The sequence below is a fragment of the Melospiza georgiana genome, chromosome 1 (genome assembly GCF_028018845.1).
Source record: "Melospiza georgiana isolate bMelGeo1 chromosome 1, bMelGeo1.pri, whole genome shotgun sequence".
NCBI classification, from domain to species: Eukaryota; Metazoa; Chordata; class Aves; order Passeriformes; family Passerellidae; genus Melospiza; species Melospiza georgiana.
The window spans coordinates 55,322,086-55,348,969 of record NC_080430.1 but is presented as its reverse complement, the minus strand read 5'-3'; the positions used below and the strand labels follow the sequence as shown (position 1 = coordinate 55,348,969).

Sequence of the window (26,884 nt, the reverse complement as noted above, 5' to 3'; positions counted from 1 at the left end):
CTTGTCAGTCTTTCAGGCAATAGTATTAGGGTTATGAGGACTACCTTAGATATGGATCAACACACAAGCAATGTACATCTGAAATGAACAGTACAGAAGAAAATTTGGAGCAATTTCTAAAATATCTATCTGCCTAACTCTAGTCAAATGACCAAAACCATTCATTTTCATAGCCACTAAAATTCATCTAATTGTCAGACTGGGACTATTACTACTGTTATTATTATTGTAGAGGAAATTATCTAGAGTGTTGTCAGACACTGAAATAGTTCATGCCTCAAGCACTGATATAAAATTTTGCTCATAATAGCAAAACTGTATAGAGAAGCCAATGAAGCTCATCCCTCCCTAAAGATGCTTTTCATGGGGACCATCACCACCAAGAAGACCAGCTGGAGAGGATCAATGAAACATCATTGTGTGATAGATGAGTAATGTGATGGTTGAGTCTCACAATTAAAGGGCAAATATTATGTTTATGTTAAGAGAAGTTTTATAGATTTATAGTTAAGTTTCACCCCCCCCACCCCTTGCATTCTTATCACAGGATGGCCTGGGTAGTTTGAGCATTTGGGAGGGTCAGCTTATTACTATGGCAACACCTGCCCTCCAATTAAGATCTAAGAAAATTATCTCCACCACTGGACAGCAAAGAAGGAGTTGATGGACCAGGGGCTAAAGGGTTAAAAGGTGGAATATCCATTGTTTGGATGAGCACATGGTGGGAAAAAATCCTTTGCTCCCAGCACTGTATCATTTTCTCTATTCAGTCTTCTGTTGTATTTTTTTGACAAGGTTTTAAAAAAACCTTTTTAAATTTTTGAAAGAAGTGAGTATCATTTCTCACAATTGTGATCCACAGATGGTGATATTTTCTTTATTTTGTCTCTGTCACTCTCTTTCTGTTCCCCCCACCTATTTTCCATTTCTTTCTTTCCTTCCCTCTCTCTCTTATATTTACTATCAAATAAAATCCATACTATTGACTTTGACATACGGTCTTGTTTGCACCTTAATTTGGGCAGAAGCATTTCTTATAACTTTAATAACTGGATCTTGACATTTAGTCAGCAGGATGAATGTTCTCTGACCCAAAGTGTCTTTCACAATAGTATTGTCTCCTCTTACAAAATTATTTCATATACTTCCTTCTGTAGTTAATCTTAGAAATCTAAACACTACTTCTCTTAAGGAGCTGTGAGGATTGTTAGGATTCCATCTGTAGGAATTCATAGCACATGGATCAACTTCCTTTGAGAGGTTGTGGAGACTGTGGTTTCTCCTGGAGGCTTAGAAATTTGAATCTATCTTTCTCTGAAGGAATTGTGGAAATTATGGTAAACTGACTTGTCTACGTGTTGTTTTGTGCGGAGCCGAAAGTTCCTGTTTGGTGGGGACTAATGCCCCTGTACTTTTTGTGTGCTTTGTTGTTAAAAGCCAGAATTGACAGGTTCCAGCCCTTGAAGCCAATTCTGCAGCTCCTGTCTTGTGTAGAATGCACCCCCATAGGTCTGTGGTTTGTCGTGGAGAACTAGAAGCAGGCAGGTTTTAATGCTGAGGCCAGTCCTGCAGCTACTGCCTTGGGAGGACGGTTTAGTCCCTTTGCAGGTTTATGTATTTATCACGCAGCTTCCTCTGTGGGGGTGGTAGGAAAACTTTATGGGAAAATGTTTTCTTGTCTTTTAGTTAATCTGTTAGCAACCTCTCTAGCCCTGAGGTGGACATACTGACTCAAAAAAAAAACCAAAAAAAAAAAAAAAAAAACAAAAAAAAACTTGAGATAGGGAGCAATTGGTTACTAAAAAGATGATGCGTTATTAAAAAAGACTTTCAGCGGTGGCATTGCTTGCCACCAAATTCAATCATGACCAAAAGGAAAATGACTGGAATAAAAGGAGCTAACTCACAAGGCTGACTGCTCTCAGGCAAAAAGCAGAAGCCTATTAATACCCTGAAAAAAAAAAGGCAACTCAGATGCAATAACCACTCCCTAATCCACAGATTGCAATTAAAGCAGTCTCACCTCCTCCACTGAACATGAAATCAGTTGGAGGAGACCTCACTGAAAAACTGTGGGAAACAACAGAAGTGGTGCAACAAGCACTTCATAGAATAAAAGCTACTTGTTTCATTCTGGCATATTTTGCCAGGGAAGTTTCTTTCTTTTCTTTTTTATTAGGAAGCTCAAACATCCCCACACTGAAAATAAGGAAAACAGTTTGGGAGCAGAGAAACTGCAAACAAGCATATTCACTTTCTTTTTATAGGAACCTACCAACACATGAAATGGAGCTGCATGAAAATCAATGAAATTTAAAGTGTCACCATAACTGTTTGCATTTTCAGTTTGTTAATGTTTGTACTTTGTATTTTTATTGCCAGTGGCTTGCTGGGAGATCAAATATTAGTTAAAGTATTCTACATAAGTTTGATTTTTGTCTAACTTGTTTTCTTTTTGCTGAAAAATGGTGTGGGAAAAGGTCTTATGAATGTATAATTTGTCTCAACCAATTTTATCCTGAGAGCTGGTATAAAAAATTATACATATTTGAAATCACACAAATATGCATTAACCGCCCTAGTTATGCCTCAGAGGGCTTTAAAATTATTATGATTTGGCTAAATTTTTCTGATTTACTAAGTAGAGAATTTTAAAAAATCTTAAAACACAAAAAAAGTCACTTAAGAAATTATTGAATCCCACTTCCTAAACCTGGAGGGATAGCCACGGACTGCAAAATGGATGTGAATAAAATACAAAAAAACCTTCTACAAACTTTCAAGCCAGTGTATGTTTTATTTCCTGCCATATGTCCAAAGAGGGTATTTTAACTTTGCCTCACTTCTTCTATTTATGCTAATCAGTGTACTGACTATAGCACATTCTGCAATACACGTGCTTCTCAGTTATGGGTGGAGAATGTAAGGAGGGCAATTTACTCACTGAAATTCAAAAGAAAAAAGCTACTTGGGATAATACAACTAAGTTTGAAAGGGATTTAATTTCATTTCTAATCCCACCAATAATAAATCCACAGCTTCTATTCTGTGTCAAGATTAAATTACAGCTATCTTCTGGAAAACAGAGCATTGCTCTGATGTAAAAATATGTTTGCATGAGAACATTTTGCATGAATATGTTTTGTGTAGTAATTTTGTATTATAAAAACTGGTTTTCATAATATATAGAATTATCCAGTGGACTAAGAATATTACATATAATATTCTTCCAACTATGTGTAAATGCAGTCAAGAAGAAAACACACATCCTCAAAAAAATCCATTTACTTTTATTCCAGGATGCAAAGTTAATCAATTATACTACAAGAGCCAGGAATCCTCTCGAAACATATTAATACATGCATCTGTTGAGGATACTCCTCTATAGAATTTGAAAATTAAGATCCACTGTGGAATTCTATAACTAATTTCAAAACATACTGAACCAACACCTATGAGATACAATATTGTGATATCCCTCATACCCACTACCCATTAAAAAACACTGATTCCTGGGCTTCACAGAGTGGGAGCACTGACTAATGAGAATTGGGTTGATGATTATTGTATGCGGTATGATTACTCATGTTATTGTTTCTGTTGCTTCTATCTTTACTCCTATTATCTTTCTATTATCACCTCCATGGACAACCCATAAACTAAAGAAGATCGCAAGGAAAGAGACATTTAGTATATTTTTGAGTCAAGGGGTGGATGTCAGACACTGAAATATTTCATGCCTATTGCTATAAAATTTTGCTCATTATAGCAGAACTGTACAAAGGAGTCACCAAAGCTCACCCCTCCATAAAGATGCTTTTCAGGGGGACCATCGCCACTGAGAACATCAGCTGGAGAAGATCAATGGAACATTGTGGGATCCACAGATGGTGGTGTTTTCTTTATTCTGTCCCTATAACTCTCTTTCTGTTCCCCTCACCTATTTATTTCCTTCCTTCCTGCCTGCCTTCCTGCCTCCCTCCCTCCCTTCCTTCCCTTCTCTTCCTTCCCTTCCTTTCTCTCTCTCATATTTGCTATCAAATAAAATCCATACTATTGACTTTTTCATATGATCTTGTTTGCACCTTAATTTGGGCAGAGGCATTTCTAATAACTTTAATAACCAGATCTCAGCAATTTTACTACATAAATTTACTTCCATTTTCCTTCAGGGATGAATGCAGAAGCAGCACTTGATGCACAGAGATGCCACCAGCCTCCTTCTTGTCCTGGCCACACAGAATTAAATGGTCTGAACAGGCTGAAACCTTTTCATCCAAGGTAGGAAAGGCCTTCCTCTAATCTCTGGCTTTCCTGGCAATACAGAGACCCCAGAGGAGACAGAGCAATGACCCCTTAAGCATGGGAGGAACAGTCTAAGAGAGATTCTGTATTACAGAGTGAAAACTTAAAATGATGTACTTCTCATATGTCCACATACTGGAGGCTGTCTCTGTCAGGAGGCATACAACTAGATGTTCACTAGTTCTCTGTCTCCTGACGCTGAGGCAGAGTGAAGGGTCAGACAGAGAGTGGCACAAAGTGCAGAGCACATTTTCACTTGGCCATGGCTCTTTGCTTAGACAAAAACATTTCAGCGATAAATTCATACTTCTGAAAACTATAGTCTGCAAGAAACAACTTAATGGAAATTGTACTGTCATTTGCAGTGTCAAGAAGTATCCATAAACACCGATCCTCAGATAGCTGTATTTCAGTATTGCAACTGCCACCAGAAAGAGAAGGAAAAAAAAAAAAAGGTAGGTAATGTTTACATGCAAGTATGAGACAAATGAAGATGAGTTTTCTTCCCATTCTTGCTAACAAAATAACCACACATTCAAATAAGTATTGAAGACACACATTTGCCACAGGAGAACGCTGCACGCATGTTCAACTTGATTTTCTGAACACTATGCAGTAGATGGCAAATCTCAGCTGCCCAAAAGCAGGAGGAATGCTCAGGTTTACACCAGTAAGCAGCAATCTTGAGAATCCATGCTGACACACCATAGGGAAGTGTCACTCTAGATGAGCACTCCATTCTCACAGTCTGATTTAACAAAATGCACCCAGACATCTGAGGGTGAGACAAATCCCAACACTTTCAGCCACAAAATTCTGGCATAACATTTTAACACCTCTGTGAGCCTTTCAAAGTCTGAACTGCATACCAATGCATTAACAGGGTTTTTTCCCCTGTACATTTAGGCATGCAGGAAAGGAACTACTACAATATTTCCATTAATTGTTCCATCTTTTGTAAATTAATATTCTTCAACCGCAATATAATATAAATGCCCTGACTGCTAGAATACTAACTGAAAGATTATTTGAGATATTTTATCCAAATCATATCCTGAATGGGTTTTATACAGTCAGATAGCTCTGGCTGTAACATTTCCAAGAAAAATCACTTTGTTAGAAGCATTCTATGAAAGAGCAATGGTTGAAGTTTATAACTTACCTAATAATAAAAAAGTTCCTTGTAATGCTATGGATGTTACTCATGGAAAAAGATGCATATGTGCTTTTACCCAGTAAATCACAGGCAGTACAGTTTGTATGACAACACAGGCGAATTCAGAATGAACAGGAAGACAGGTCTTTTGTAAACAAGGGAAACTGATATTTAGATTAGGAAAAAGGCAATTTACTTCTTAGCCACAGATCCAAAGAGATGAAATTAAAGCAAAGGAAACATTTTAAATAATACCCCAGGAATGTAAGAACACCTAGATATTCAGAAAATCTATTTGTAATTTTTCAGAGAGGAATTAACACCTCAGGAACCCTCAGAAATGTGTTTCCTTAATGACAGAGTAGTAGGTAGTAAAAAAAAATACTTTATCAAAGCATGAATTTGTCTACTTAGAGTCATCATCTACAGGGAAGGAAAAAGTCAGCATTTAGAGGAAGTAAAAACCAAAACTGAAGTCTCAGTTGCACCAATATGTTAGAATACAGAGGAATTATAAGTTACTATATCTTAAATATAGTAACTCCATTGTTTTGAGCTGTTCAGGTGACAGTGACAAGCTGCTTGTAGTTCTCACTTCATGTGAATGCAAAAAGTAGCAAGAAGCCTTTTCCTTTTCTGACTTAATTAAAAACAGAATACTGCAGCAGGCTCAGGTGAGGATACACAGATACAACTCATACTTCTCAACTAGCTGCTCAAAAAGGTTAGGGCACAGAGCAGGAGGAGGCAGTGCTTCCCCCAGCTCCTCACCAGACTCACTAAAGACACAGCATGCTGTGAGGCTGAGGCATCTTCACTGAATTGTACAGTACAAGTCCTCTGCCATTCTTAAAGCATGACAAAGGTGAAACATCATGAAAAAAATTAACCCAGGCCTTAAATATTTAGAAATGCTGTATCTGTCCAATACCACTCCATAAAACACCTAAAATTTGTAAGCATTGAGACATAAAAGACATTGGTATTTCAATAGAGCCAAGATGTAAAGGCTAGGGCAATTACACATTACACCATTCCATTCACCTGAGAAAATCTAAGTGTTTCACTTAATCTGGAAGATATTCTTGCAATCGGTAAAATACTAGGCTATTTATAATCAATTTACAAACAGGTAAACTGATGCACAGAAAAGGATTTTCTCATGTCTGTTTCAAGAGCTCCTTGCAGACTTTCAACACTATTAATCCAGAGCAAATCATACCTGTCTTCTAACAACACTGATAGAGGATATGGATACAGGTATGTATCATCAAGAGGCAGACAGGAATATGAACTCAGAAGGCTCTGTTCTCTATCCTTGCAGAAAGCCCAAGCAGACATTTTCCTCATTTCACACAGGAAGAATCTGCCTCATTATTATGTCAGTCTCATCAGAAGGTGAAAACACATCCAAGAAAGTTCTCAAGCATCTTTCTGGGATTGTATGGCCCATGTTACCCTTGAAAAGCTCTGTTACTAAGTACAAAGAGAGACCTTGACTCTGTGCTCCAGTCTAAGGTACCTTACCTATTTCTCCAGGAACATGCTTGCCACTGAAACGAAAGCATGCTGTGACATTGAGGCAGTTCACCGGCTGCAAACCATCATGGCACTGAGGAGCTGTGATATTGATAGATGTGGGCAGGAAAATGGTGACATCCATGGTAATGACAGGCCTGGATCTGGAGATCAACAGAGAAGTAGAACTGAGTGACCATTCAGAAGGCAATTCTCCACAAAAGGAAAAAACAGCAAATTTGGTAAACTGCCCCATTTCAAGCAGACAGGAAAAATAAGAGAGTACATTTGAACTGTAAGACAAACTAGCATTTTATCTAGCTGGCAAGGGCTACTAGCATTTAAACGAAAGTGGCAATGTCAGCTTGAAGTTTAGTGCTCAGATACAGACTGCAGGCAGGCAGCTGAGGAAACTGATAACATGTAGTAACAATAATCATCTCCAGCAAACGTGTATAACCTTTCCTGATGACTGAAGAGGATAACAAAATTACCAGAATAGCAAACAAGAACAAGTTCATGCAAATGAGACTGGTTGCTAACTGTCTTGGATGAACAGGGACAGGTAGGGAGAGACTGTGGGTTTCCACAGAATGGTCTATAGGGAAATTTGTGACCTCGAAGCCAAGGAGAGAGCACAGAGGTCCTCCACAGGAGATGGATTCATACATAATTTTTCTGACAGCATAAGAGGGACAACAAACATCCATGTTTTCTGGAGAAAAGGTTTGGCTAATTCCCTCCTGGCAAGTGATAAGGACTGAATACTCTTATCACACTGCTGAACTGTGTTTCAGGAATTATCCAGTGCACTGTGAACAAAAGCTTTCTACTCTTGCAACTCCAGCACCAGGTTATTGCCACCAGTACTCCAGGCTGAGGGAGACCTCAGCCAGAATCACAGAGCAAGCTGACTGCCTTAAGGCACAGGTGTCTTGCTAAGGAAACTTCTCTGTCTGACCATCCAGGAGGTACACTCCAGGCAGTCACACTCCACCACCAGAGACTTTAACTGCTGGGACCAAAGCTCATTACAGTGTGTGGCTCCAGTGAGCTGACAGGTGCCCGCTTTGACTCCCCACACACACCACACCCACACAGTCAGACCAGGTTTCCCATAGGTTCATAAAGCCTTTTATTTGCAGTGCAGTAACACGGAAACAGCCGGAGGTAGTGCCCCCAAGGAGGAGCCCCAAATAAAGGATCCCGTGGGCTTTTATAGCCTCACTCTCCAAGCACATTAAAGCCTCTGCTCTGCTTCCTGTCAAGTCCTCAGCTCCTGCTATGTCTCAGTGTCCCCAGGTGTCCCCTTGCTTTGGGCTCCCACCACCCAGAGCTCAATCTGCAGTTCACACACCAAGCCACCTGCACTGAACGCATTCCTCAATAGCTTCCTTCCTCACACAACACAGAAGTCCCAGCAGCTTGACTGAGAAAAGCAACCCAGAAACTCAGGCCCTCCTGAGCCACCTCCAGTGCAGGACTTAGCCCAAAAATTATGGGTGTTATTCTTCCTGTTTTCAATTCTGTATGCATTCAAGATGAACATGTTCTTCCAAAATCAACTACAGTAATAAAAAAAAATGTTCAGCAACCAGTAGATTCAGTTCTAAGGTAATTCCAGCAGCCATGCAAGGTCAGATCTTGTAAACCACTCCAGGAGTCTCACCCCACAAGACACTTAAATTTAGAGGTAAGGGAGAGGGAGAAGAGAGCAGGGATTGTGGTTACCTAATTTATATGAACTGGAACAAGATTCACATCAATCTGCAATACAGCTGCTCAGACTGTTTTACCACAGCCTGAAGTAACAGTGCAAGTTCACATTTTGAGATGGAGGATAAAAAGAAATTCTAGCCTTAGAAATATATATGGCAGGGGGAAGGGAGGAAAAAAAGTCAGCATCCTATGATAATTTCACACCTTCAAAAAAACCTGCTTTTTCTGAATGGTTAGAGAGACATAAAAGAGTAAATGCTATAACTGATCTAGAAAAATATTTCTCCTTCAAAAAACTATTTATCTGTGATTTTTCTTTAATGCTATGTCACTTGGTTATTCACTGGGGAAAAACAACCCAATGCATCTGTCAAAGAGCCATACACACACATGATCAACAGAATGTGTCTGCCCCAAGTCAAGAAAGGCTTCCACCAAAGGCGTTAAATATCACTTAGCAAAACATTTGCTGGTTTTGGTTAAAGAACTTCACAAAAGCAGGAAGGGTGAGGGGATGCACAGGAGAGAAAAAGTTTCTGTCTTTATCCTAACTGCAGGAGGGACACACTGTAAATTGGCAGTAACAGCAATTAATCAAGCTGTTCACAAAGTTAGACAGTAACACACTAATCTCCCCTGAAATGCACAAGCATAACTGAACACATGAGCAGAGGTCATAATGCTGTTGTGATGTATGTGGTTTTAATCACAATAAGCCTTTCAGTTTGTCTTCCCCTCTCTGCGAGTTACATCAATGTAGGTGAAAAATGCAGTTTTGTTTCTAGCAGCTTCAGAGATGTGAGACTGTGAATTCCTCGGGGGCATGGCACACCTTTTCACAGAAGCAGTTCATTAGCGGTCTCTGCATATACGATGAAGATAAAGAAAACTCATCAAAAGCCTTGACCATTTGCCATACTGATCATCAAGAGCATTTCTTCCCTCCCTCTCCTTTTTCTTTTACTTCAGTGTAACTGATTCAAATGCAAACAGAGCCAAGTTTTTCCTGACTTGAACAGGAAGAAGGTTGGCACATCTGTTCTGCAGCTCCAGCATTTGTTTACCTGGGTCACACCATCCCTATATCTTCCATTAAGATGCAGGTGTTCCTAAAGATATCCAAGTATTGAAAGGATTTTTTTATTTAATATTAACAAGTTTAACAAAGGAGCTACTGACAAAAATCCAGTTTTCCATTCTGTAACCCAGGTCACTTGCACTCTAACACTCCACCTGCATAATTTGGTGAACCAAGCTGTCCCACCTCTATAAGACAGAACAAGCAATTACACTTAACTCACAAACTCGAAACAGCAGCCCAGCTCCTGTGTGCACTGAAAACATATTCATATTTCATTTCCCTAAAAACTCTTATTTCACTCTGCATCCCATTATAAAATTACATATATGCAAAAGTGTGTATCTATCTATCTATCTGTATATCTATCTATCTATCTATCTGTATCTGCAAGACTACATCCTGGCATCCTACACAGCTCTTTTTTTTTTTTTGCTCAACTGCATTTCCTTTAATCACCATTGATTTACTTTAGGTAAACCTCAGAATAATAAAAAAGCCTTGTCACAAGTCAGGAGCAACCTTTCTAAAAAGGCACTGAGATGCAACACATCTCCTTTTGGCTCTAACCCTTTTTCTTCATAGACCAGGTATTATCCTGGTATTATCCCCCTCCCCTATTCTATTTAATTTAGACTGCATTCTTTGACACCATTCATGTCTAAGGTCTTGCTTAAAAAATAACCCAGCTAGCTTCCTCTGGCCACAATAAACTAGGGAGGAAACTGGACTGAGACCATATAAGATATAAACAGAAAACAGAAGAAGACAACAGTAAATGAAAAAGATATCTCACCTCAGAAGTACCACATTGTCTGACAGGAAGGCTCCAACAGTCATATCTGAAAAGTTTGTAACATTGAGCAGTTACAAAGGAGGCATAAAATTCAATTCTCTCAAATCTGTTGCTAAATCACAAAGCATGAATCTAAAAACAGCATCTTCTGACTTGGCCAATTTGTCCCATAAAATATCATTATGTCATAAGTCTTGAAACTAAAGGATTAGTTCTGTGATGTTCACTTCTGCTTCGTTGTTTAATTTTTATTACTACAGTTATATTATTCTCTACTTTTTCAGTTATTTTAAGATTGCCTTCCTGACAGAGCAGCTTCCCAATAATTTAAAATCTTGGCTGGATACTGAATCATTGTAACTGTCCAAATACTTTAATTAGGCAATTAGTGAAAATTTTTATCAGGAGTTTTGAGTGGCAGAAGGGAAATGGAAAAAGCAGCTCAGTTTCACTGACCACCTGCAATGGCAGGAACTGGGAGCCTGAAAACAACCAACTCTGCTGTTTTCTCAGCCTGCTGATGTATTTTCCTGATGCTCTCACTGCCAGAGTAATTGACACACCTGGGTAACCATTGCTATCCATATCAACTCCTCCTGATATGGACTGGCCAAACATACGCAGCTTTGGGTTTATTGTTTGTCCAGACAGCTTCTGCATAGAAAACACACAAGTGAAATTATTAATTAACACAAAAATATCCTCAAATGAAAAACATTATCAAAACAAAAGATCCCAAAACATTTAAGCATGATTTCCATGGCCACTGGGTCTCTCTCCTGTGGGCTGGAAGTGCTCCACATCTGCTGTCTTGCACTGCAGCCCCTGACAGGAAGGCTGTCAGCTGCCCTTCTGCCCCCGGCTAGTGGGAGACCAGTGCTGACTTGAACTAAAAACCCACACCTGCATTACAATACTCATGCAGACCTCAGCAAAATAAGGAACACACCAAACAGATTTCTGCATGAGGAAAAAATATAACTGCACCGAAAAGATTTTTTCTTTTATCACCTAATTGCTGTGAATAAAAGTTTTAAGAAGCATCTTAACAATATTAATGATTAAACAGAAAATCATGCATAACCATTTTTTTTTCACCAAGTCTGCCAGCATACTCAAAATCAAAATGATTCATTCTCATCCCATTTGGAAATTTTGGTTTCCATCATCTATTACAGAGTATTTTCTGCCAGTTTGGATGTTGTATTTCCTTTTTGCCTCCCCCACACAAAGATTAATTGACTTCTAACATAGTTTCTTTCTTCTTTTAATTACTAACACAAAACATTCTCTAAATGATTTACATTGTGAAAGCAAATGTCTGAAGCAAATTAACATATCAAAATCTCTTTTTCTAAGAAGGCAATCAGCCAGCTTTCAATCATTCTGCTGGGCCACCAATTCAAGACCTGAACTCAACTTCTGACTGCAGAAGTTACAGACTGAGGAAACCATGAAGTAATTTTAATTCTGTTGGAGGTGCTTCACTGTTTGTGACACATGACCAACTTTTCCTGGCCCTCCCATAAAAGAATGCAATATTGGACAAAAGATCAGGCAGGAAATTAATGGAAAAAAAAGACTAGTTGAAGCTAAAAAAGATATCCTGACAGTTAGTTTATAGGAAAACAGTGCTCCTCTGAGTACAGATCACTTCTTCTATTTGTGGGCAGGTAAGCTTAGGACAAGTGGAAGTAACTTCATCCCCACATTACATTCACATTCCTATTTTGGGGATCCCAGTTAGGGTGGTAAATCCCACCTGCAAATACCTAAAAGACATCTGTGGGTTCTTTCAGCCGACAAGACAGAAGAATAACGCTGCTTTTAAGTAACATAAATGAAAATAGCAGGACACAAAGCCAAGTCAGCTGCTTCTGCTAATAGCTGCCACTGAAGCTGCTGAAGAGACGTCAAAGAAGGACACTTAGCAGCACTTTAAATGATGAAAACAGGAGGAAGGAGGAACTAACAAATTGAAAAGGGTGAAAATATATACCCTGCTGGACACACCCCCCCTCCCCACCTCTCACAGCTTATTTCAAAGAGGAACTCCACAGCAGTAAAATGGATCAGGAATATAGTAATAAGATACAAAATGTCTTCCACCTCCAGGTTAAAATCCAGGGCAGACAGGTGAAAAGATGAAATTGTTACACAGTTTTGGTTGCACACAGGACTTGAACCAGCAACTCGTCTAGTGCCCTGCAGCAGACACTGGGAAATGGCAGAGATAATGCCTGTAAGTGGTGCCCTCTTGGCTGCTCAGGACAAGGGACACTGATAGGAACAGTTTATCAAGAGTCAATGACCACATACCCTGCCACACTCTTGAGCTGTGTGTTTTCCAACTGACCAAACAGAGAGACATGCTCTATCTGCTGGCCTTGCTCCAATGGGGAGGGAGAGATCTAAAACAGGATGCCTTCCTTCCCACCCTGCTGATCTGTCCTTAAAAAATGTGAAATTTTCCCAAGAATGACAAAAAAAAAAAAGTGCAACTAAAAATCAAACCAAATCAAAAAACTAAACCATACTAAATAAAACAAAAAAAACCACCCAAAAAATCTGATCCTTTTCACCAAGAACTGGAAATCTCTGGAGTTTTCAGAGAAGAACCTCCCAACCAGTGGCTCTTGGCAAAAATCAGGCAGAATCCTCCACATGCCATACATTATGAATACTTCTAAAATTCACTGAAGAGTCACTTAACTTCCCTTTTTCTCAAAAGCAGTGCATGCCATATACATGGTAAAGGGAGGACTAAACTATTATAGTCTGTTGAAAGAGTTGCCAGTATAACCACTGAACTCTTTAATTCTGTGTAAACTGATTTACTATGAAGGATCCCACCCAGCAACAAAACAAAACAACCACAACATCAAACACAGAGAGAGAGGGAAGAGTCGGGCTTTCAGAACAATGAAATGTGCTAGACAGAGACTATGAGACATGCTGGGCAGCATGAGCATAAATTTATCTTCTCTACTGCCTGGCTACAGCATCTAAATTGCACTCTGTTGTCGTCTCTGCACAAGACACCATAGCATATCCCTAACAAGGTTTTACTTCATCATAAGTGGATAAGGGGGATGGCACCTAAGAATGGCCTTCTGACGTATTGTCAGAATGCAAGAAGGCCAATAAAGTGGGTAAAGATACACAAAAGAACAGTTAGTAACTCTTCATTCTCACAAAGTCTGCCTCTACAGGAAGAAAGTGCAACCTCCCAGTTTCCCACGGCCCTCTCCATAATTTGCATGCTCAAACCCTTTCCAGGGTTTTCATTTTTTCTCTGCATTAGTATTATCCCTATAAACTAACACTCAACTTTTGAGACTCTGCTTGCTTCAAGAAGATATAGTTGACATCTGAAACAAAAGACAGTAAAAAACTTGACTAACATAATTTTACCTTTCAGCATAGATACAGACAAACTTTGGGAGAAGCTGTCTTCAAACCACGACTGAGAAAAGGATATAGAGCTATGACAAGGTTACCTATCAAGGGACCCTTAAGTATTGTTTATTTCTGCAGGTCCTGGGAAAGTGACTTTCAGATTGGGATCATAAACAATAGCATCACATACCATAGAGTACTGAGGTACAATACCATTGGCATCCCCGTGGTAAATGTACACTGCTCCTATGTAGTTATCCTCCTTAGGCGCTCCAATGGCAACATCTGTAAAACAGTGCAGATTTCACAATCCATTCCATTAATCCAACTTTTCCCTAATTTTAGGATACAGCTATCCACAGGAAAACAGCTCCCCATGAAAAGGTGATCATCAGCTTATACGAACCTCAGTAGAAGAACTTATTTGATTTAATTAAGAGCTCACATTAAGATAAACGTTAAAAATACAGAAATGCATATGAATTTGTACACATATGTATGTTTCACATAATCAGATGTTGTGCCTAATCAGACACATGTTCTTTTACAAAAATGTATTTGTCAACCAGCAACCATACTCAAAAAAGTGAATTTAGAATCCTTTCATAACCAAATCTTCAACCTACGAGAAAATCAGCTTTGTGAACCAAGACAAGACTAGCGAAATATTTACTGTAGCAGTACATTAAGGTAGGTTGAAAATCCAAGGCTACACAAAGAGGCTGGGGATATTAAATGGACAGGCAAGAATTTAAAACAACTGCTGAGAGTGACTTTTCAAATTACAATTGATCCAACTTAACTGCAAACTCCCACAGAGAGCATGATCCCACGTCCCATTCTCCTCTCCTACGTGGATCTAGTGACTATGCTATCTGCTAAAATAAAGCTTTTCACAATTGCTTCATACCCATGGACAGATCCAACTCCCTCTCCAGTCTCAACATCACCATGACTGACTATAAATATTAGCAAATACACACAAGCACATGTTCAGATGCAGAGAAAAAGCATGTTCATGATCTGTGAGGGCAACCTGCAACGAGGCTGGGTCAGGCTTAATGGGATACTGTGTCCTGAGTGGCCTGGAAGAAATAAATCCAAGCACACACTAAACTGGCCTTTGTTTAGAAGTCCTTAATTTGCACTTCTAGAAACTAGGGCAGAAAAGGAACACTGACGTTTTGTTCTCACCTACTGCTCTCAGAGCATGGGGTCTCACACTGAGCATCCTGAGAATGCAGCAGGGGGAGAACAAAGCAAAAGAGAGAAATTAATAGACTAGGTGTTATCAGGAGTGAGAAGCTACTTCTGATTTATACTTCTTGATAAGAAATGAGATTATGTCAACAAAACCAGAAAGACTTGGAAACATCAGGAAATGGCCAAGAAGAAAGAAGTCACACATAGGTTTCTGTTTTGTTCAGGGTGAGGGTATCTACAGCCTTTTATAAGCCATATGGGAAATAAGAAAATACAACAGCAAGGAAAGCAAAGCAATGTTACTGTGACCTGCACAGACACAAACTAAACCAACAGCAAGGACAGTCAGCTACAAAACGCTTCAGCACACAAATCCTACACAAGCAGATTTATCTTTGGGTTGAACCCAGGTGCTGGTCAGGTCTGGATAAGCAATGCATGCCATGCAAGACTGACAGTGTCACCAGTGTTGCTCACCCTTATGGCGAAATGGCCCTGGAGGAAATGGCACTGACCTGGGAAGCCGTCGTCATCGATATCGCCCAGGGCAGCCATGCTCTCCCCAAAGTGCGCATTATAGGCACTGTCACCGTCCAGGGTGAGCTGCTCTTCCAGCACTCCCTAGCAAGCAAGAAATAAAAAAAAGTCAGGGAAATGGTGAAAGCCCTGGATGAGGCAAGCCTTCCCCATGGAAGCTGCCCATGTGATGTGGCAAAGATGCAGCCTGTCTCTTGCTCTCTTTGCAGTGACATTACCTGGGCCCTAGAAATCAAATTTACTTGTGTTTTAAATCTTCTGGATTTTAGTTTTAAAGGGGAAAGGGAAGACAAAGGAGTGCATGACTTAACCAAAATACTAAATTAACTAAACAGTAACCCAGAGGTGTAACTAAATGCAGTCACAGGGATTGGTGAATCATGAAAGTTTACAGATGCCTAAAATGCAACAGCCCAGAGTTTGCTCTTCTCACAGATTACATCCAAAGACCAAAATCCCCAGTCTGAGTTTATTCAGCTAAACTCTAGCAAGCTAAGGAGCATTTTTTCCTAAGTAAAAAACATTTAATAATTGGATTTGAAAACATTTTAAGTACAGGACAGAAGGATTAAAGCAAAGTCCTCCAAAAGCCTTCTTAAATTAAGAATAAGGAAATATATTTAATGAAATAAAGAGACTGAGAAAAGTTGAAAATTAGGTAGCTTTGTACCACTATGCCATGAGAAGCCTTATATGGCGCTGGTATTTCCTGTCCACCCACCTTCTGGTCAGATATGTAAGATTTATTTTCTTACTGTCTTCTCTTCAGGGGAAATGAACATTTCCACAAGAAAAAAAAATTAGTTACACAGTCTGTACCCACCTCAGGGTTGTTTTGGTTTTGCTTCCTTTGTGAATGAGAATAAGCTACTCTTTGGAACATGTACTAAAATCTTTTACTCAGCTGCCTTTGGAGAAAATCCCCCATAATGAAATTGAAACACAACAGATAGAATACAGGCAGGCTTGTATGTGTGACTCAATTCTTTGCAGTTGTCACAGGAAAGGGCAAAATATAAGCATTTTAAATGTAGCATCATTATGCGTGCTTGTTTTATAATACAGTTTTCTCTGATCCTCTGCAACAACCTTTTAAGCAATGGTGCTAGCAGAATGAAACTGATGCCATTATGATTTTTGCCTTTTTTTAATATACCTTTTATGTATTCCCAGTGGTCTTAGCACTATTGTAATTCCTTACCTCTGATAACTCAGCATAGAACTGGTATTCTGTTAGGCCAGAAGACCAAACATCCTAGAGACCTCACAGCTGGAGGCCAGAAAACACTACGCTATGTTGAGAAACCAAGATCCTCTTTAAAATACATCCTGCAAATTAAGATTAGGCCCATCCAGGGGGGAATTCTTCAAGATGGGGAGATATCATGCTATTCATTCAAGCCTCTCATTGGGGCATCTTTGTTAGATATGATAGATATGGTAATTTGTAAGGTCTATAAAATTGTACATGATCTATCATGTGTGTGCATTTTGGCACATTCCACCCTGGCAAAGTGGGGCACCATAAGGATCCTTTTTAAATACCAAGGTAAAAACCCTTTATCCCTTAACTGTGTCTGGCTCTTAATTTTTGGGACCAAGGAAAAGGCATCAGAACAAAGTTTAAAGTGTCCACTGCTAAAATAAAGCCCACAATCCTGCAAGCCATTGCTTGTGCAAGTAATTCTAACACTCCTGGTGAAGGAGTAAAGAACCTCATACTAGCTTCTTGACTATTTTATAGAAGATAAACATCAACTCGTGTACTCTCACTGTGAGCAGGAAATGTTGACTATCTGTTTGGCATTCTGGACCCTATCAGTAGAACCCAACAGCAACACTGCAACATAAAGGGTGGAACCTCCTGAGGATAAAGCTGAAAAAGTAGAACTCAATTAAAGGAGCAGTAATAAAAAAAAAATTACAGTAAAAACACTTTTCGAGTCTCCTAAATGCTAGGACTTCTGGTGAATTTGAAGTCTAGCACAAATAAACTCAAAGTTCACTAAATATAAACCTATTTCATTTTAGTCCATAACAACTTTTCCTTTAAGACAGTGGCTTTAGGACCTGAATATTAAATATTTCATAGTATGTAAACAAACACTGTTTTCCTATAAATAAAGCTTAAGAATGGCCTTAGTTAGCAACGAAGTTCAGACTTTTCCAAGACTGTTGTTAGGTCATGTGAAATCCAACAATAACAGCTGATAAGAACCTCCCCTAAAACCTCTATATGGAGCATAATGTGAAAGTAACATGAATTCAACCTCGGCTTTCTCTCCTCTTCCTCAGTCCTCAGATATTTGTGTTCCAATTTGTGTTTCAGATTTTAGTGACCACTCAAAACAGAAAGGAAACTCAGTCAAAGCTGCTGACTCTTACTTGGTTTTGGCATCAAATCCACATAAAGCCACAAATGCCACCAAGTTTCAACATACAACCAGAGACTTTCTCAGATCTCCTTGAAAGATTTACAGGTTTCTGATGAATTTGGGCTGGAATCTGGCAAACTATGATACCAGATGAGTCTTCCTGTGACTTCATGGCTTGCTAGAGACATCCAGAGCCCCATTTATTTGAAACACCAAGTTCCACCATGCAGTGCTGGAAGGACATAAGCACTACCTTGCCAGGGACCCACACCCTCATCCCTTACCAAATCACCTCCTGTACATACTCACATTTCCTCTGTTGATATAGACGGTGACTTGACCCTCATCTCTGATCTCAGAAAACAAAGGTGCTCCAACCAGGAGGTCTGACAAACCATCAGAATTCAGGTCAACTGCACATAAGGAGGAGCCAAAGTAAGAGCCCATCTGTAACCAAGTTGAGTCACAACAAAGCATTCAGTATCTGCCCACACACAGCAGGAAATCAAATAGGCATGGTTTTTGTTTGACCTGGTTATTCTTTTAATTTCACATGATGACTTGCTGCTTTATCACTCCCAAGAGAAAGCTTTAGGAATAATTCTGGCAGAAATGAAAACACTTTCCTATAACAGTGCATCAAGCCTGGATGTTTTACCAACAGAACAGAAGTTCCACATTGGGACGTACTTAAGTGAGACAATTAAAGAGCTTTCTTAGACTAGCTTTTGCTTGTCAAATGCTTAAAACTAGGAAGGGGTAAAATGAGTTTCCCAAACCAGACCTGGACAGTGATTATTCATGCCCAGTGCCAAAGTCCCTTGAAGCTGGGCCCCACAGATGATCTGAGGAAACCTTAAAGAAATAATGAAAGAAAAAAAGAAGAACAGGCAAGAGGTCATGAAAACAGGTATCTTAAGATTACCTCTTGATTACAGACTATCCTTCCCTATTCTATTTGTATTTATTTGTATAAATCACTGCCAAAAGGCGTACTGTTGTGGGTCACAGTCATTGCCTTTCCTCTCATGTACAGGCAGGTACATTGAAACAGAAACAAAGACTTTTGTTGATAAAATAATAAAAAATAAAAAGCTTTTTAGTAATAAAAAATAAAAAAATAATTTTAATAATAAAAAATAAAAGCTTTTCAGTTGATACAGAACAAATGTAAACCACTTTCAATTTCCACTTATTGTTTGATAAACTTAATTGCTTAAAATAAAGAAATACATTCATTTCACTTCATGATTTTTTAATATGGGTGAACATTGATGACTATCTCCCAGCCATAACCCACATTACAAATTTCAAAACAGATTTAAACACAAGAAGGAAACCAAAATCAAGAATGATGCTTCACCCTTATTTCATTCACTTCTGCTAAGGCAACATAAGGCATACTCTTTGAAACCAACTACAAACTATAGCCTCAAAATTAAAAGCTGCTTCAGCTGGAAACTGGGGAAGATGCCACTTCATATTTGAAACTGAGTGCTGTTTTCTACAAAGTAGGAAAATCTGAGGTTAAAGGAATAATTATTTATGTTCTTGAAAGCTTTTGCATTCCTCATAGCAGATGCTTGACCTCCATGCTTTAAGTTAACATTCATGAACCAGAACTATTGGACATGCTAGAAGATGGGCAGCAGCAACTCTATTCTATGCAGTCTGTAAGATTTAAAAGTTACTAAATATATAATGCAATGGTGATTGAAGAATAGTCTTTCAGTTTGTTAATGCAGATTTTTGTGCTTCTGTGGGTTTAAGGTCAGACCTCAAATATTATTTCATTCCAGTTATTTTGTAGCTTAAGTTCCCTTGTGGATTTTTTTAATTTATTTTTTTAATCCAAAAAAGGTTTTAAAAGAAATTTCTCATGGGTAGATTTCTCATGGGTAAGGAACAAAAGTTATGAAATAATTTTATTATGTATTCAGGCAGTTTTCAGGAAAAAGCTATTATTTACTGAACTGTAACATGGTATGTTTGCAGCGTGGGTGAGTTCACAGCGTTCACAGTTCAGATAAAAAACTGAAGTTTGCAAGCTTAACATTTGTAACAAGCTACTATTTTTTCTTTTTTTGTCTGCATTTGATTTCCTAGTTCAGCCTCCATTAATAAAAAAAGAAGGAAGAAACTGGCCTGCTGTTCATATCTGCCTACCAAGAATGTCCGAGCAATGAACTTTCACACCACTGGGGAGGATGCAGCATTTTATGAGCGCTCATTGCTGTGAGCTCTCCAAGCAGCGCTCATTGCTGAGCAGGTCTGGTTTTGCTTCTACCACAAAACAAAAGAAAAAACAACAACCAAACAAAAAAGGTGATTTAGCACAGCCTTCTTTTTAAAATAAAATTCTCATTTGGATTTTAGAGAATTTATAGAAGAATGCAAAAGAGCCCTAGAAGTTTTGAATTATGTAAATACTTGATTAGTTATGTATAACAGTAAAGCAATTAAATTGAAAAGGAAATTGTTTTGACTAAGACCTGGAAACTTTCTGATGGCTCTGTTTATTAGGTTAATGAGTAGTCAGAAGCACATCCTTAGAAACATTTAAAACTCAACAGGGAAAGAAATTAACAGGAAGCAATCAAACACAAGAGATGCCCTGGATGAACTGGGAGGTCTTTTCCTTTCAAGATGTCTGTAATTCTGCTAGTGCAGAGAAAGTAAAATTCTGGAGAGGCCCTAAAATACAAGTCACACCACGCACCTAAACATGCTTGTGGCTTTTTTCATTAAATTCAGTAAATTAACATCCCCTATTCCAGACCAGTTTTTAAATACTGCAACTGTGTCTTGCTGGGAAAAAAACAACAAGTTATAGTAACACTCCAACCTGAGGATACAAGTAAACACCTTAGCTCTTCCTGAGGGCAGCAGGTCTTCCCAGAGCCAAAAGCCCCCAGAAACCTTTTTTTTTTTTAATTTCTTATCCTTCCAGAAGAACACAAGAGACCCCAGATAAGAGGTATCATTTAATCACTAAGTTACTCCTAAATAAAGCATTTTTTTGTTGTTACCTATGTTGCTAGACATATTGTCCATTTTGTTTCTCCTGCAATACAGCTCCAGTAAGCCCCCAAATGAAGAACACAAGCTGTTCCCCATTCAAACACAACACCACATTGGAGAAGCTAGATCCCACTGATATTCACTAAATTTCCCACATCTCAGAGGTACTGCTACAGTCACATAAAACTAACGAGAACCACTACTACAATTTTCAGCAAGACCTTCTATTTCAGTCACATGGACATTGAGCAGACATTGCAGTCACGACTGCTACTGAAGAAATGGCATACAGCTGATCTGTAAAATAGGTTTAGCTCTTCTGGGAGGCCTTGCTGGACAACTTATGAAGGAGTGGAATGAAAATGATGCTCCAGGATAACTCTGCCATTATTTCTGACCCTCTCTACCCCCCTCCTAGTAGAAAACACACATATATAAATGCTCACCTTTTTTCCTGAAGCCTGAAAAATCTTTATTAGAGAGCCTGATTGTCTGTCTGTTCTGAAAATATAAACCTGAAAGATGAAAAAAGAAAATAAGTTTACCGATACTAACTATGAAGCATTTGTGCTTTCTAAATAATATCTAAATCATGATCATGACTATTCCCAGGATCCAACTTCATGACCACTTTACTGGTCAGTCTTCTTTTAAAAGATGACACAGCGTTCTCCACTGTCCAGAAAAATCACAGGCTTGTCATAAGAAACACTGGAATATTATCTTTTTGCCTACTTTTTTTGATTCACTCATGTATATGCACATGTGTGCACTTAAAAGCACCTAACCAGGCAACTTTACAACTCTCAAATAAGTGGCATCTAGAGACTGTCTGGAAATAAGTAAGGCAAAAGACTGAGAACACATAACCCTGCTCCCCTTCCCTTATCTAGTGTTCCCTTATCAAGAAAATGTGCCTGCACATACTGCATTGCAAACTTCATGATGCTTTCAACAGTGAGAGTAGAAATCCCAATCAGACCACCCACAAAAATTTCCACTGTTTCTGTCTGAAGCAATTTTTAAATCAGAAAACTATTCAAATACAGCCTATTCATTGCTCATTTCCACAGGAGAAACTGTTAATCTGACATCTTCAGGGATAAAAGTATTGATGATTCAAGTTCAAGAACGTGTCTTGTACCAAAATTTCAGATGGGGAGTACATGGCTTGTAGAAAGAGATTCTCTTCAACAGAAAGACTGGTTCAGTCAGTCTTTGAGACTCCTGTGGCATTTGACAGACTCCCTCCTAGCAGGTGCTCACACAATTTGTAGGACAGAGGATCTCTTACTTCCAAGGCACGTGGAAGAGCCAAACACTGGAATGTAGTGAGTTATTAACAGGTGGTGAGACAGAGTTCAAAGGTGTTTTCAGCCAAAAACACAGCACAGGTTTACTGTGGACAATTGCTCTATATACACAGGACTCCCTGGCTTTTGCAGTGGCATTTTTAGCACCAACAGCATGTTGCCAGGTGTCTCAACTCCAAACCCAATCTTAAATAATGACAACCTTTGTGACTTTGGAGAAATGACCCAGTCTCATTAAGAATCTTGGCATTAACTTAAGTGAAAAGGTGTGACAATGCTAATCACTTTCTATCAGAGAAGTGGAAAAGATCAGCTTATTGGAGTATTTGGAAAGCACAACAGGACTGCTCATGGTAATGTTCTGTATTCAGCACTTCTTACCAACACTTTGCCATGTGTTCCTGCTACCCCCATCCCATGCCAAGGGAGAATACTGTAAGCTTTAGAGACTAGAGCAGCAGTCTTTAAACTACAGAGCCAGCTTCTTTCTTGTGGCTCTCTTGCTAGCAGGTGTGTTTCCACACCTTCCCCCTTGTAGAGAAATTAAATTTGTTCCACAGAAAAAGCAGCTTGGAAGGAAGGTGCACTGTAGCAGCCGTAACAGAACACCTGGGATAAGGCATCTCTGTCTTTCTCATGCAGATATCTTCTCACTAGCAACTGTGGTGCTGCTATTTCCTGTACACCCTAGTCATGCCAGATCAGGTGTAAGTACCAAGTTTATCCACTATTTTTATCCCATTTCCTCCCCTTGCACTGCTCCCCCAGGACATGTCCACTATCAAAAATAATCTGCCTGAACAGGACAGCATTCCTGGTAGTGAAGACTTCTCACAGCATGATTCAGCTACAACTCATGTCACTAAAGAGCATGAGAGTCAGAGATAGGAAGATGGAAGGGGGCTGCAGGATATCTCTGCTCAAGCAAGCGGTGACAGGAATACCCCAAAAGGATTGCATTTTGAAGAAAGAGAGACAAAAGCAGATCCTTTACACTCCTTGTCTCCCTCTCCCCACTCCCACTTTTTCCACCTTTCTTTTAGAAGAGTATAAGAGGTCACAGTGCTCACCCTCAACCAGCTTCTCCAACAGCACGTGGATACTCAGCACAGGAGAACCTGGCTTGCCCAACTCACTAGCCATTCACTTGTTTACATCTTTGAGACATTGAACCCATATATGCCCATAGGAAGATCTTTTTTGTTTCCTTCCTTCTTAAGAGAATATCACCAAGATTTCTAAGTATAGCTGGCAAAAACCCAGACTCTAATGCACTAAACATCAAAGTATTATGAAGCTTAAAAATGGCATCAAATCGCCTAATCTCATTCTACTAGAGATGTTATCTTGAAGTAAATACTGAAATAGTCAAATGTGTGAATAAAAGAAGCAGAAGACAAATTCTCTTTTACAAGTATTTTCATTTCTAGGAAAGTTTTAAGTAATACCTAAACCTAAACAAAAGCAGTGTGAAAGAGATCTTGTCGGTGTCTCATTAAAATGAGTATTGTAAGGACTGGGTGGGAAAGAGAGGGAAGAAGGGCAAAGGATGCGATGCATCAGGAAGGACAGGTTGAGAAAATCTGACAGCTTCACCAAACTACCTCATCTCTCCCCTGCTCAGTGCTCAAAACTACCCTGCAGACAAAAAATTGTTGTCTTCTCATACACATTAGAACTGAATCAATATTACATTTCGTGCAGTGTTGCATCCAACCCACATCACTGTTTGATAAAGAGCCACACCTTTCCGATGCCTCCATCCTGGGGAGCTCCTCCCACAATGTCAGTCGTAGTCGGCTGAGAGAAATGACCTGCTGTCACCGCATATCCTGAGTAGTAAATGAAATAAATAAATAACTGTGACAGGAAAACACATCAACCAGACAGATGAGGCTTATAAGGCTTCCCTGCTCCAGGGCTGTACTGAAGAGTTCAACAACCTTTCTGCTCAGGATGGACCAATATTCTGTTCAAAAGTTCATGGGGAAGGGAAATGAGAGTGCACTCCCCAGTACCCTTCCAAAAGCTGAGACAAGGAAGCCATGTGTGTGGAGATGACCAAGGGACACAAGGAGCTCATAATGGGAGCAGTTTGCCAACTGCAATTCAAGAGAGGGAAGCAGTAAAACAGGGAAAGGCATACACAAAAAGAGAAAAGCAATCATATGACCACAGTGAAAGTATCATGTCAAAGAGCAACAGTCCCACTTGGATCCGACAGGAGCGTCCTCCTTTGGCTAAAATCACTGCCCAGGAAGCCTTGGAAAACCATGCTCCTTTTTCATTGGGGGAAACAGAAAAGGACATTAGGCAAAGAGAAGTCAATAGCTTACAAAGATTTTTTCAAGGCAAGAAGAAAAATGGGACGATATATCAAAGAAAAAAAAGTGTATTTGAAATAAAAGGATCAAAGATTCAGCTTTATTTCTTATATTAATATAATATATATAAAATAAAAATGAGTAGAGTAGCTTTCCTTCTAAGGCTCTTTTGTATTTGCCTTGCTCTTTTACTACAAATTATGAGGCTCTCATCAACATAGTAAACCCTATAGTTCAAGCCTATCAGTGGCAAAACCTATTTATGTCTGCAAACAGGTAAACATTAACTCTTCACTTAGCTATCACCAAGCAGTATCTACAAAATTATGGTTTCTTAAATATTAAAGGTTAAGGGGACAATGAGAGGTCAGTGCAAGACTTTAATCAAACAGCATCAACCTGCTGAAATGCCTTCTAGGTCTCAACAGTCTTAGGCACTTCAGATTAAGTGGAAGCCTTTAAATTAAGCATTTCAGGGACATTAGCTGGTTTTAGAGCAAGTAAAACCAATTGAGTTAAAGATGTACCTATATCTAAACCTTTCACAACTTCCTTCAGTTGCCAATAACACATTTAGATTGTGTTATTTTTGTTGAAATAAATGCATCTGCAATACAAATTCTGTAATTAGTTGTTGCACTTGTTTTAAAGGCACATGTAAGCAGACATGCAGTTCAACTAGTAACAAATAATTTGCCTGTTACAGGGCAAAGGCAAGAATGTTAAGAAGCCCACCACAATCCAATGTGCTGTTAAAATGCCTTTTCTATATTAGTCCAAAAAATTACAACAAAGTGTGGGGGGAGGGTGATAGAACAAGGAATGAAAAACTGAGTATTTTGAATGTTTCTTTGCTTCCAGATAAGTATCATTTTAATTCAAATATTCTTCTTTTCACACTTTTTATAAAAATGCATCACCACAGAAACAAACACTACCAACTTTATAGCATCAAAGCCTTGAAACACATTGTTGGACAATTTCCTATTCACAGCGAGCACTAGAGAGCTGCTTACCAAGGTATGTGTACCTCCTGGCTATCACAGCATCATCATTCAGCTTGTAGTATGTGTTGTCAGTGAGATTCAGTACTTTGACAGTTCCTGTCCAATAATAAGATCCTGGTGCCCCCATGATAACCAGCTCCTACAACAGGAAAAAACAGAGGTGTGTGGGGAAAAGGGTAGGAGGAAAAAATAGCAATCAAAACTTTACACATTAATGGAGAAGGGACAGGATATTTACTTAAAACACCAATAATAAGTCTATCTGTAACAACCTCCATTCTGTGTGCATTTGGACAGTATCCTTCCTTCTTCCCAAATCTGGAGGTGACTGCATACACCCTAGTGACAGGCTGCCTTTTTACAGTCCACTTCTGCTCAGCACTTCTGCTGCAACAGAAGACTTTCCTCAACTTTAATAACTATCAAGCTTATCCCTTACCAACCAACAAGTTTATCCCTACTCCCTGATAGCTCTCTGAAAAATCTCTCTACTTCTGCCTTTCCCAAACATCCTTCAGAAGATCCAGAGCCAGAAGTACTTCAGCCCACCCAGAGCCCATCACTCAGCTACAGATCACGCCCTGATACGCTATACTCACTAACCATGATGGAAACAGCATAAAGGATTTTGATTTTACAACTGTGAAGCTAAACAGCTGCCATGCACTCAACAAGTGGGATGTGTGTTATGTTCTAGGTGGAACATTTTGCCCAGCTCTGTTATCAGACACTCTGAGAGACAACTTGAATACAAGAGTCATCATAGCAACATAAAATGGTTTGGGAGTGTTGCAGACAACCAGACTGATTTACCATTTTGAAAGACCATAGAAATCAGGCACAGTTTCATCCAGCATTCAAAGGTAGATGGTCATGGATAGTATTTTTGAGTCAAAATCCACAGTACATTTACATTCAAGAGAAATTCACAAAATGTTGTCCCAAAACATCCAGCATCCCTGCAGAAAAACCTTGCTCCTGGATGTGGTTTTAAATACCTCCAGCAAGGGACCAAATTAAGCCTGCAGAGCATTAACCCCAGGAAGTTCTCCATCCCCCAAGAAGACATGAACAGCTGCTTTCCTCACATCTCCATTCAATGTAAGTCATGGGTGGACTCCATCCTTGTAGGA

The 26,884-nt window shown here is 39.2% G+C and overlaps 1 protein-coding gene across 2 annotated transcripts in view; it reads right to left on the bottom strand.

Moving 5' to 3' along the window:
• The window catches only part of ITGA9 (integrin subunit alpha 9), a 215,709-nt gene that overhangs the window by 166,121 nt on the left and 22,704 nt on the right, over positions 1 to 26,884 (bottom strand). For both annotated transcript variants that reach the window (XM_058034571.1, XM_058034562.1), the window contains exons 6-14: positions 25,761 to 25,890; positions 24,167 to 24,252; positions 21,554 to 21,622; positions 18,396 to 18,533; positions 15,690 to 15,795; positions 14,162 to 14,256; positions 11,136 to 11,226; positions 10,573 to 10,618; positions 6,989 to 7,143 (exon numbers count right to left, since the gene is read on the bottom strand). In XM_058034571.1, coding sequence (XP_057890554.1) covers positions 6,989 to 7,143; positions 10,573 to 10,618; positions 11,136 to 11,226; positions 14,162 to 14,256; positions 15,690 to 15,795; positions 18,396 to 18,533; positions 21,554 to 21,622; positions 24,167 to 24,252; positions 25,761 to 25,890 — 916 coding nt within the window. The remainder of the gene's footprint in view (positions 1 to 6,988; positions 7,144 to 10,572; positions 10,619 to 11,135; positions 11,227 to 14,161; positions 14,257 to 15,689; positions 15,796 to 18,395; positions 18,534 to 21,553; positions 21,623 to 24,166; positions 24,253 to 25,760; positions 25,891 to 26,884) is intronic.